Consider the following 13,159-nt stretch of genomic DNA (forward strand, 5'->3'; position numbering starts at 1 on the left):
TGTATTGTAAATAGTTTATTGTATCTTATCATTATGGTTTATATGTATAGATCATCGAAACAGTAGATTTTATTGGACAACAGCGATTTCCTTACAGTTGTGACGGTTTTGGTAACTTGAAAATTGAAAAAAAATCTCGGCCTGACCATAATTGGTTTAACAAAACAAAATCTTAACTAATGTTAACAATTCTTCTATGAAAATAATACATATTTACAATGATTTCTAAGAAAATTATCAACATAAGATATAGAACTTTGAAAAAAAAATATAAGAAAACAAAAAAAAAAAAATAAAAAAATATATTTTAAATAACAGTGTTATGTTTACACGGTCCAATATATTTAATTTATAAAACATCCATCTCTATTCTAATATACAACCTAATTATGAGAATGCGAAAAGCAATTGCTATACCCAATATAGCCTTTTAGATATTTTTATACAATAACATATTGGATTTAAAAAAAAAAAAGTATAAAAGTACATAATTGAATGAAACTATTTTACTAAAGTATTGAGGGCTCTTTTACAATAGCGCAGCGCAGTCAGAGCCCAACAAAATAGGAGTTACATATTAAGTTATATAAGAATGTATGTCACATATAACCTATTGCTTTTCCCCTGTTGGGAAAATTCCAACAGATATTTTTTTTTTTTGCAGTCATATTTATAAATTATTATTAATTAAAAAATATCTGAAATGCATCGACCTCGACCGTATATAAATATCTGGCCAATTCCAATAAACGTACAGTGTTAGTTGAAAAAAGTGTACAATAAAAAACTCAGTGATAGCATTCATAAAACTGAATAACCTAAAAAAAATAAACTTGAATATATTCAGCATGATCTAATCCCAAACTAAACGACTATGGGGACCTGAAAACTTATATTTTTTCTTATAAATACAACATATATACAAATTTCCAGACAAATACAAATAGTGTGTTAACTGTCATAATTTTTTTTTTATTTTTTATTATTCACACAATCATTTTAGTATGAAAGTTTCAGTTTTCTAAACTAGCTAATTTAACAGACATCCTGTCCAAATTCTACATTTTTCTACCTAAAAACCCGAGCTATATAATAAATTGGCTAAATCAGTCCAGCTGTTCTCAACTAGCATTTAATTTTTATTTACATAGTTTTCGTTATGGGGAAAATGGTGGAGTTCCATGAAACCTATCACTGTATTTCATATGGATATACTTTTACCAACTGCACCTGTATGAGAAATTCGGATTAATATAACAATTTAATCATACTTGTAAACCTTAATGCACATCAAAGAACACCATGGAAGAACAAGGGAAGTAAATAATGTCAGCTTTTCATTTTCTAAAGTCAGCTTTAAATTTATTTTTAGAGGGCGTCCTTATTATAGATTTTTAATTTATCTTTCCCACTTTATTTCAACTTTTAATTCTCATGTTATTTCACTAAAACATTCTAATAAAGCAAAATAATTTATTGCCATAAATCGCACTTAAGGGGCGGAAGGGGTCATTCAATCTTGTCAAAGGGGATTAAGGGGTTCAAATAAAAAAACAGCCTTTACATAATAGACATCCCCTTATTTAAATTAAAATGCAAATTAACTCGTCCATGCTATAATGGTCCCGTAGCATTGTCGTGAATGTAAAAAAATAAATATATATATTGTAATGTACTTAAAACACAAGTGTGCTTGCGGTTTGTGCTTATGAATGCATTAAGGTTGCAATTCACTCAGTCTTCTTTGACTTGCTGTCGCTGGCCGCTGTCTCAGGTATTGCTGGTTGATCTTCGTAACTGGAACAGATGAATATTAATTAACCGACTTAAAAAAGAGGTTCTCAATGCAACTAGTTTTAAGAGATTTCCAATTTCTCAAAAAAATTATCTGTGGCCACGTTACACATATGAGTAGTCAATGAACCAAATGAAATTTTAGAATGAACCGATATTAATGTTTGTTTTTGCAAGCAATAGCGTCTACTGTTGTGTTCGCCCCATAATCATGATTGAAATTATTTTTGTAGACAATTATTAAAATTTATGTCGAATAATCTCTCGTCACACTTTAAAGCCTGAGCAGACGAGACAAACAAAAGGAAATTCAGGCAAAATTAAATAAACGTATATAAGCATAAATATCAAGCAGCCATTTAGCAGAATGTATGCTATGAGTGTAACCCTCTTTAGGATAGAAAAGACGAGAATTCACTTACTTGAACAAAGCATTGATATCACCCCGCAGTAGCGCCAACGTGAGCGGCGTGCCCAGACATGCCGGCACCAGGTACAGCAGCGCGGGTTGCGCGTGCTTGAATATGTGCATCACCAGGATGGTGGCCAGCAGTCCCAGGATGTACGCGGAGAAGGTGGCGCGGAAGTAGAACTCGGAGCCGCGCTTCAGGCTTTTGTCGAACCGGAGAAGTAGGGCGATGAAGATGCCCGGTACCACAATATCGCCCAGGCCGAGCATAGCGAAGTTGCTCGCGTTGAAACCGTTGACTAGTAGGTCTTGGGGGAACACCACTGGAATATTAAAAAAAAAAAATATTAAACACGTACCGTGTTGACCCTTCTTTCTTTTCTGTCCTACCCAAAGGTTGTCCAGAAAAGAGTGCTTTAGCAATAAGTCAATCTTTTAAGCTATATTATTGTACCAAACTGTTTTTATTATTACTCGTAACTGGTATGACAAAGAGAAAATTTTAAATTATAAAAATTTATTTAATATAATATTATTTAATAAAATATTAAATTAAATAAATTTTAAAAATAAAAAGCTTAGAAATGTAATTTAGTAAACTTTTCATACAGAAATCCTTTATACTCAAATTTTGTTTATTCTATAAGCCATTAACTGTCCACTGCTGAACATAGCCTACCTCATAATCAGGGTTTTGTTTTTTAATACACTTTTTGTTAGTTACTACGCTTACCAGGGGAGTTGGCAAACGCAGTTTAGCTTTTGGTGATGTTTTAAGACGGACACTGCAGCCTATATCACCACCATAAGCTTCTTTAACTGACTTGCCTTCATCCTCACCTATCATCTATCACTGGTGCCCCGCCAGCATATATCGACAGTGCAGGCAGAGTTACCATTCCATTTACACACATTAAAAAAATATTAGATTACACTGATTAATAGTAATCCAATTAGATTAAATTTTGCTTACATTTGATGGGCGCTTCGAAAGATTTGGCAACTGTGACCATCACATTGGTACCGAATACCCAGAAGATGTCGTAGAGGAACAGGCCACAGAGCAGGATGCACCCTGTCACCACGTTATTCAGATGGAGCAGTTCCACCCCGTTGATGGCGAATGCAATACCGAATAAGTTGTTGGCGATCCAGTGCTGAAAATTATATTATTGTTAATGATTTTTTTAACACATTTTCTAATATTATTATTAAAATATGGAGGTGTTGAGTGTTACGTTCTCCGCGATAATTTATTTATTAGTAATTTATATTTCGTTGTATAAATTATATTTATATTAGTTTACAAACTGCATGTAGAAAGATTTAAATTATTATATTATATTAGGGAAAGGAGGGAGACTGTACAAAAGTTGTCTGCTTGGGTACGTCTATCCCATTTGCGTTTCTGTCGCGAAGCAGTTGTGTTTGCATGGCTATGTTTCGGTTTGAAGGATAGGATATGACAATAAAATTACAGGGTACAGGCATAACTCCTTAGTTCTAAAGAATGATAACGTATAAGAGGTATCATGGGCGAAACAGTATACTCTGTTATGTCCATGGTACTGCTCATATCTATAGGCGACGGTTACCACTTTCCATCAGGTGAACCGTCAGCTTGTTTGCCATTCTAAGTCGTATAAAAAAAAGGTACAATATGACTCACCACGAGGGGTATATTTTTTTATTATAATTCAAAGAATAATTAAATTTTACCAACCACATATGTATATTAAATTTAATTCTCATGCCTAAGTACGTAAGAACAAAAACAACATGTAAGCAGTAATATGACCGATTCTCGGTATCGCCCACCTGGCGATGCAGAAAAAGACGAGTCGTCGAATACATTTATTCGATTTTGATTATACTTATATGACATGTAATGCCGATAAAGTCGATATTTCAATGAACAATATGGAGATAAAGAGTGTAAGTTGAGACTAAGGTGTCAATTTCTGTTAAGTTTGTAAATTCCATTGCTTAAAGGTAAAAAATATAAAAAGTGGTATTGGGCAATATATTAATTTGAATTAAATTAAATACGAGTAACTACCAAATAGATTTTATTAATACGTCTTTATCAATTCTATTGAATATCCGTTGGTAATTAAGATGAAATTAGTCGAGTTTTTTTTTTTTTTTAAGTATGAATTATTAAAAAGAATCAGCAAAGAATAATATATTTAATGTTACAATCAACAACCATATATGAACATCTAGTTACCATAGCGACCTAAACACAGATACATAACTACACTGATTTAAGATCACTAGACGTGCCACATACTGGAAGTGCTTCCATAACATGAATTAGACATTTTTTTTGCATTTCAAAGACACCAGGTTAATGAAAGTATGACACGAATAATTAAAAGACTAGAGAGAAGAAGAGTGGAAGTGAATGAAGGATTGATTAACCGAGAATTGTAGAAATACTTGTAACTCGAAAATTTTATATACATTTGTAGAAAGGGTAAGAATTTATATATGTCAAATTAAATTTAAAAAGGCCTCAATAAAGTATTTTGGGTATGGCAGAAGAAGCATGAAAGTAAGATAAATGCTGTACAGATGAGAGCTTTGAGAAGTATGTGTGGTATTACTTTAAAAGATAGAGTAAGAAACAGTGTGATTAGAGAGAAGTGTGGACTGAAAGACGATGTAGTGACAAAAATTGAAAAAGGAATGTTGCGTTGGTTTGGTCATTTGGAGAGGATGGATGAAAGAAGAATTACGAAAGAGATTTATCGATCAAGAATGAATGGAGATGTCGGTAGGGACCGCCCTAGACGGACGTATGTCGACCAAATAGGCGACGTGCTGAAGAAGGGCCAAATTAAAAGTACCCGTAACCGACGAGCGTGTATGACAAGATTGATGAATGTGGAAGAAGCGAAAGAGGTTTGTTTGAATCGAAGCATTTGGCGTTCCATTGTTTCTGCCTACCCTAATGGGAGACAGGCGTGACAGATATGTATGTATGTATGTAAAGTATTTTATGAAGTATTTTATGAAGTATTTTATGTACAATTGAGGTGATAATAAATCTTTTATTTTGACACGAGTCTGCTAATGAAAGATTATTTATTATATGAGAAAAAAAAAATTAGTGAATAAAAGGATTTGTGTTTGCATAGTTAACACAACTAGTCAGTTTGAAGGGTGATAGATGAATAGGTGATAATGGAATGGTAACCCCGCCTGCGCCAACGGTATATACTGGCGGGACACCAGTGAGGGACGATAGGTGTGAATGAAAAGGCAGATCGGCTCGTCGCGATAAATACACTTGGAATTCAGCACGATGGTTTCCAGGTAGGACCATGAGTAGGTCGACTTGACAGGGTATATACTAACAATGGATCTGCCAGACCGCATTACTAATAATTCCTTCCCCCCTCAGTTTGAAGGGTGGGATATGGCAGTGAAATCACAGGGTACAGAGGTAAAGCACATTAATCCTCAAATATGGCAACGCATAAGGGATATCATGGGCTTACAAAGTATACTCTGTTATATCTATAGTACTATTCTTGTCTATAGGCGACTTTCCATCAGGTAGGTAGTTAAATTCTTTGCCATTTGAAATTACATATAAAAAGGTTTTTCAACAATAAGAAAATTATTACTTTTGAATAGAATAAAAATCCTCGCATTTATATTATATTATTATTATTTTAGCCATTAACTGTCCACTGCTGGACTTAAACCTTCCTCATAAGGGGAATTTTGCCAGTGATTGGTACACTTACAGGTTGGCAACCCAGGCAGTTAGCCCTTTGAGGATGTTTTAAGAGGGACACTGCAATCCATCATATTTTTTTTTTAAATATCTCCCATGTACAGACACCATCTAGTTTTATTATATCAGTAAGATTACTATTGGGACCAACATACCTTTTTGAAGAGGTACCAAGCGCCGAGGCAGAGCGATATGATGAGACATATGACGTCATACGAGGTGAACTTGTAGTTGACGATGTCGGTGCGGCCGTCGCGCTCACCGCGCGTGAAGTGGATGTGATACGGCACGTTGGGCACCGACGCCGGCACCATGAACGATATGATCGGGCTGGTGGGAAATAAAAATTCAACCGTTACATGTAGTGTCGACTTTCGAATGGTTACCATCAATAATATGATTAGACTGATGGGAAATAAATCTTTAAAAAATCAGCAGTTACTTGAAAAGCTTGAGATGTAGCAACTCCTTTAGATTTTAGAGATTTATACTGAATGAATGAAAATTTATTTCAATAATCTACAACACTTACATATACTTAGACTGCAAGTAATAGCAACATTATAAAAAAAATAGAAAAAAAAATTACATTTATATATATATATATATATATATATATATATATATATATATATATATAATAATATTTATATATATATATATAAAGTGTAGTTAAAATCGGTTAGTGTTATGGAAATGAAAGTATGCCAATTCAGCTTAAACTTCCCGCGGAAGCAGAAACACTGATTTTCAATTTGCACCTCATATACTGTACATTGAATTAGGTGCATTAACTTATATAAATCTCTTTATATCAATTTGTAGTCTCTGATGGTTGTCAATAAGGAAAAACATTACACATCTTTTAAAAAAATTGAAAATTGTATTATACTTATATAGTCAAATAAAAAAATAATAAAAATAAAGTAATTGAAAAGGTTTGCACCTTCATAGTTTCCATATTAATATTGATAAAATAAAAGAATTAAATAGTTACTTACCTAAGAAGATGGCTCAAAGCAAGCACACCGAGGAAGAAGAAATATCCAGTGAGAAGAAGGTTGATATATTCTTTGGAGAAGAATTGGAAGAACACGTAGAGACCGAAGAGGGCGCAGGATGCAATGAGTGGGAACATGAGTGCATCCTTGTTGGACATCGTCTCATGACTTTGGCCAGACTCCTGTAGAAGGAAACATTAAATATTTCAATTATCAAATTATCTATTATCCACTGCTGCCTAATCTGTTTTATATTTCCTATAAGTTATGATTGTGCAACACTTTTATATATAGATTTGACCATCTATGGATAAAAGTTTTGCAATGACTTTAAAATTCATCATTTGACCAATATGTAATGCCACACTGCTCTCACCTACACAAAATTGGCACTCGAAACCCTTTCTACTCTTTTTTTTTATTACTTGTTGCTCTGGGTAAGTCCCATTACTATATGGGCCAGTTTCAGTACCTACAATTAACTATATAGATAATTTATTTGCATTACTTACAGCACACAAATTACAATACAAATATACACATAATATAGAGTAAAACAGATAAAAGAATGAAAAACTAAAAAAAGCAACATAAAAAAAGAACAAAAAGCAAAATATATAGAACAACAATTTCCTTTTTTTTATGGTTTTTTTATACAACTTAGACTGGCAAACAAGCTAACGGCCCACCTGATGGAAAGTGGTAACCGTCACCTATAGACATGAGCAGTACCATGGACATAATAGAGTATACTGTTTCGCCCATGATACCCCCCATGTGTTGCCATTCTTGAGGACTCAGATATTATTCCTCTGTACCCAGTAAATTCAGTAAATTCCTTTTTTCATGTGTGTGCCATAGTAATACAGTTTATTTATTAACCACTTTTCCCCTACTATTATCAAAATAATTCATATAATTATTTCTTAAATAACTCTCATGTATGGATATGGTCTAATTACTATTTTATTACATCATTAAGACTACTAAAGTACAATTAATGCTACTATTATAACAACTTATCATTAAATGGAGTCATGATCTCAAATGTGTTACAGGCAGACAGTAAATGCAGATGGCTCAGGACTTCCTGATAGCCGTTTGTAGGGATGCTTTATGTTCAGCAGTGGGCAATGAATAAGGATTGTAATGAATGAGTTAGTTATTCATTCATAATTTAATATAATTTGTTCTTCAACTATTCAACTAAAATAAATTTGATGTCTACATTCTAAGTTGTATGCATGGTGCAGATGTCAGTTTAATAAAAGGTTACAAAAATTCAATGGATTTAACATCTCAACTGTTAAAGACTGTTCTGATTATTAGCTTAACTTTGACTCCAATAATTTTACTTTATAGTCCATTTACAACAAAAACTACCAAAGTAACAGCTGTAACCTGTACCATGCATAACATACAGATGATGTCTGTTACTGTCCAATAAACAAACAGTCAAGAAAACAATGTCACTTTGATAAAGTAAAATGATTCTCTTTATTATCATTTAATTATCAGTTTTTATGTATCATTTATATAATGTTTTATGATTTAATCAATTACCAAATAACTGTTAATTAACCATAAATAAATTTATGGTTACATAATTATAATACAAATTAATAGTCTCATTAGTTACATTTATCCATTTTTCCAAATGGTATCTGAATTAAAAAAAAATTAATAGCATTTTAATCATGTTTTATTTGCTACAAAATGGTTTCTAATTCTCCTATAATGTATATAAGTATGCAAGAATTTATATAAATATTTAAAATAACAATAAATATTTATTATCTATGCAAATAGATTTAAATAATTAAAATAAAGTTATTTTTAATTTACAATAACAACACTTAACGAAGTGTATTGAAAATTAATTATTGTTATCATATTACAATTAGGTTATTTATGCGTACGCAAAGTTTACGTACGTCGTACCTACACGCAATGAGGAACATATGCCACGACGAACTATGTGTAGCTTTATTATTGGTCACTTTTTTATTCATGAAAATTATGTTAGAAACTCTCAAAAATAATGAGTTGTGACGAAACTCACCTTTTGCTCCTTCAGATACTTTACAGACCGAAATGACCCGAAAAATATGGGTAATATAGCCATAATAACTAAACTCAAGTATGCGATAGCAAGACCCTCAATACTTGTGGGCGGCTTGTCCGTGACATTTTTGACGGTTTCCTTAACACTCTCTTCCAGGATACTTGGTATTTCTGTGGCTGAATCTGCCATTTTTATTTTATTGTTATTAATATTAAGTACTGAGATGCTTTCCCTTATGAACCTAGTTTAACAAGAAAATGACAAGTGTACACTTAATTTTCTTATGTTGGTATGGAAAGTCAGGGAATATATTAAGCTTGCCATAAACGAAAAGTATTGTAACTAACGTTTTCTGAATCTATAATTATTGTTAAATAATTTATGGATCCTGGCGCCTAATCATAGGCATGTAGCAATATTGAGTAAATTTTGTACAAAAGACAAATTCTTACAATTTACGTACCTATGGAGACATTGGAAATTGGAAATGTGTCTATGATTTTTTAAAGGCAAAATGTCTATGATTTCATCTTAATATTGGCTATCCGTAGAATGTCAAAGAGTATACTGTCAAAAGCAGATCAATCAATTGTCAAACGTTTTCTAGTCTAGTTTTATGTATACTAATTTGTTTAAAATAAAATAAATAATTTATAATAAGACGACATGATAAATATCTTCAAGGAGTGTTTTCTTCAGTAAATTTACGGTATTAAAATTCTAGAAAAATGGAAGTGACTGCAGGAGCAGAAGAGGGTTTTGTTCGTGAATGGACACCTTGCTCGCATATTTTAAATTTAATTCCACCTCGCATTCAAAATGGTTTATTTTCTAATGAACTCTGCCTAACTTGTGTGGATGCGGTCAGTGAATACATTGCGCTGGGAACAAATGTCGGCTTGGTGTATTGGTACGATCGGAAAAAAGGAAACATCCAACGTTTAAGATGTGAGGTAGGAGAATACCTACGTAAACATCCATATGTTTTTAATTTCGCTTTCATTTACCTTGTAACACTTTTATATATACTTTCGATAGATAAGATAGGTGACTTGTTTTTATGTCGCAATATTAAATCACATCTTGTGTTACCTTATTCACAACACCGTACTAGTTTAGGTGTATTGATATACAAAAAAGAACCAAAATACGCACACGGAACTGAAAAAATGGTATTCAAAATAGAGTGCATTCGATCATATTATACCCTCATTTTTAATCATCTGTGATGTTTGCAACATACTGCTTGTAAACATCTCTATTACAAATTTATTTTAATATATACAGTAATTAATTGTCTATCAGTCATGTTATGTCCCACAACAACTACTTATTTCTTTTAATTTTGTATCCTTATAAGTATTTTTGGGTTTAACATTTGTATATCAATATGAATGTAGAATAATTTGTATCTATTTTTATTGACATGTTTTAAATCAGTAAAGTATAATATATAATTGTTGATATGTGTTGAATAACAACAATTATTATTATAACTTATTATGTAGATACCAATGTAAGAAAAATAAACAGAAATATTACTTTTATCACTTGAAAAATAAGGAAAACACAAGTATACCTATTATAGAGATAATGGCTCTATCACTGTTTACATATGACTTACTTATACATTAATGGATTTGTTATCTGTACCAGTTAATTTTGTATTTACATATTACTATTTATGTCTTTATTTGTTACTTCCTTTTTTAGGTTTTAAAAACATCTTCTGTTTTTGAAATTTGAAAATGGAACTGAAATTCTCAATTTAAAAACTTTTAGTTACCAAAAAAAATTTTTTTATGTGATAAACAATATTTTTACTAAACTTGGATTGATAGATTCTTTATAACAATTTATTAACAACATTTTGAGGATAGTAAATTCTTAAAATAATAGTTTATCATTGCAAATTATATTTTTTTTACTTTGTGAATTCTGTCTGTTAATAAATCGCCAATTGCCTAATCATAGGTGTCTAAATGGATTTTGTTTTATTTTCTAAATAAATGCAATAAAAGAATCTAATAAAAAATGATAATTTAAAAGAAGTTGTAAATAAGTCTATTTAATAAAAAATATTTGAATTTGAACTAGTTTATTTGACATTTTTTTAAAATACTATACAATGAATAAATGTTAGATTTCCTTTGTGAAGCTGTACTTACTTAGACTTACAAACTTTTGTTAATGCTAAATAAACATAAATAAAAATGAAGTATATTTTTTTTCTTGAAATGGATCATGTACAATAAGTCTCTTGTTATATACAGACAACAACGAGCCCCATAACTTATGTGAAGATCGTAAGCACAGTGGACTTCATGGTGGGTGCTGGCAATGCTGCTGGTCAGGTCACTGTGTTCCAAATACCGAAGGAGCATCCAGAGAATGTTCCGGATACATTTAAACCTAAAGTAGAACCCAAAGTTGAGAGGTAAGGCTATATAATTTTTATGGACCTTTTGCTCTGTGGTGGTTTATACTTACACAAAATTACACTTATAAAATCTTAATTTAACCAATCAATATTTAATTTTTTTTTATGATACTTAGAATGGAATGCTATTTAAAGGCCTATCTGATGGAAAGTAAGAAAAGGTTACCATAGGCTATAGATACAAACAGCACCATGGGCATTACAATATACACTCTGATACCATGGTACCTCTCATGCATTACCATTCCTGAGGTCTATGCCATGTCACCATACTTTGTAAGGCTTATAGGCTACCAACCTATTTCAAATCTATATAGGTTTAGAAAAATAAATAGTGACATACTTGGCTAAATGCTAAATGAGATTACAGGGGTACAGAGGAAGTTATACCTCTACTACGGTACCTTAATCCTCAGGAATGACAACATATAAATGGGCGACACAGTATACTTTGTTATATTCATGGTACTGTTTGTGTCTATAGGTGACAATTAACACTTTCCATCAGATGGGTTTTTTGTTTGCCACTCTGAGTTTGTCTTGAGAGCAAAGAAGAAATTAGAATTCCAATACAATACTTTCATACTCTATAATTTCACTGCCATCAGTCTTCAAACCGCAACATAGAGTATTCTCTGTTATATTCTGATAATCCTCTCTCATACTTGTTATATTGTAAATTATAATCACTTTACAGGTATACAATAGGTGATCTTCACAAAAGCAAAATAACAGCAATAGAATGGTCTAAAAATGGCATGAGACTGTTCTCTGGTGACAAGAATGGTGTTATCATCATGACTGAGATAGATTTTTATATGGTGAGCACTAAATTATCTATTAGTTTTTACCCACGTCTTTTTTTTTATGCAACTTAGAATGGCGTATAAGCTGACAGCCCACCTGATGGAAAGTTGTAACCGTCGCCTATAGACATGAGCAGTATCATGGACATAACAGAGTATACTGTTCCGCCCATGATACCCCCATGCGTTGCCATTCCTGAGGACTCAGGTGTTATTCCTCTGTACCCTGTAAAATCACTGTCATATCCCACCCTTCAAACCAAAATACAGCGATGCAAACAAAACTGCTTCACGGTAGAAACACGAGTGGACAGAGATGCCCAAGCAAACTACTTTTGTCCAAAGTCTCCCTCTGGTAAACTTTGTACTTTTACAAGTCATTTTTATGCAATCTATTATGTTTGTCTTTATATAGCATCTATGCAAGTCAATGGAGATAGTGAACGAAGAGCACGAAATAGTCCAGATGAGTTACTACCAGAACACGCTGCTGGTGTCCAGCGTGTATCGCAGCATCGTGTGCGAGCGGCGCGACGCCCGCTGGCACGTCTCGCAGCTCGGCAAGAAGGAGCGCAAGAGGTATGCATTAGTATTAATAATAATAATAATATGTTTTTTTCAAGTGAGATACAGTTGCATAAAGTACAATTTACAATTTTTACAATTTATATTGAAGGAGAAAAAAGTCTGCATTACCATCAGTCTCCAAACTAGGGTAGATGTGAATTTACTGGGTACAGAGGAATAACACCTGAGTCCTCAGGAGTGGTAACGCATGGGGGATATCATGAGCGAAACAGAAAACAGTACTCTGTTATGTCCATGGTACTGCTCATGTCTATAGGCGACGGTTACCACTTTCCATCAGGTGCGCCGTCAGCTTGATTGCCATTCTA

The 13,159-nt window shown here is 32.5% G+C and overlaps 2 protein-coding genes across 3 annotated transcripts in view; one reads left to right on the forward strand and one right to left on the reverse strand.

Moving 5' to 3' along the window:
- Nucleotides 1-9,296, reverse strand: LOC113522000 (minor histocompatibility antigen H13). The gene is made up of 6 exons (XM_026907712.3): nt 9,015-9,296; nt 6,953-7,134; nt 6,107-6,281; nt 3,177-3,360; nt 2,217-2,526; nt 1-1,797 (listed from the first exon to the last, which is right to left on the reverse strand). The coding sequence occupies exons 1-6, from the start codon at nt 9,204-9,206 to the stop codon at nt 1,731-1,733; spliced, it is 1,110 nt and encodes a 369-aa protein (XP_026763513.1). The 5' UTR covers nt 9,207-9,296; the 3' UTR covers nt 1-1,730.
- Nucleotides 9,297-9,574: 278 nt separating this feature from the next.
- The window catches only part of LOC113521786 (WD repeat-containing protein CG11141), a 31,391-nt gene continuing 27,806 nt past the window's right edge, over nt 9,575-13,159 (forward strand). For both annotated transcript variants that reach the window (XR_008253447.1, XM_052899959.1), the window contains exons 1-4: nt 9,575-9,970; nt 11,291-11,454; nt 12,155-12,278; nt 12,679-12,842. Coding sequence is in view for 1 of the 2 variants with exons in the window: in XM_052899959.1 (XP_052755919.1) it covers nt 9,746-9,970; nt 11,291-11,454; nt 12,155-12,278; nt 12,679-12,842 (677 nt within the window). In the remaining variant the exon portion in view is untranslated. The remainder of the gene's footprint in view (nt 9,971-11,290; nt 11,455-12,154; nt 12,279-12,678; nt 12,843-13,159) is intronic.

Source organism: Galleria mellonella, unplaced genomic scaffold (assembly GCF_026898425.1).
Source record: "Galleria mellonella isolate WM207_F2 unplaced genomic scaffold, CSIRO_AGI_GalMel_v1 utg63, whole genome shotgun sequence".
Classification (NCBI taxonomy): domain Eukaryota; kingdom Metazoa; phylum Arthropoda; class Insecta; order Lepidoptera; family Pyralidae; genus Galleria; species Galleria mellonella.

Coding starts and splice junctions, on each gene's coding strand:
- LOC113522000 (XM_026907712.3), bottom strand. CDS start 9,206: ATGGCAGATTCAGCCACAGAAATACCAAGTATCCTGGAAGAGAGTGTT. Junction 3,361..6,106: donor CTTGGTACCTCTTCAAAAAG/GTATGTTGGTCC, acceptor TATAATTTTCAG/CACTGGATCGCCAACAACTT. Junction 2,527..3,176: donor TTTCGAAGCGCCCATCAAAT/GTAAGCAAAATT, acceptor TTAATATTCCAG/TGGTGTTCCCCCAAGACCTA.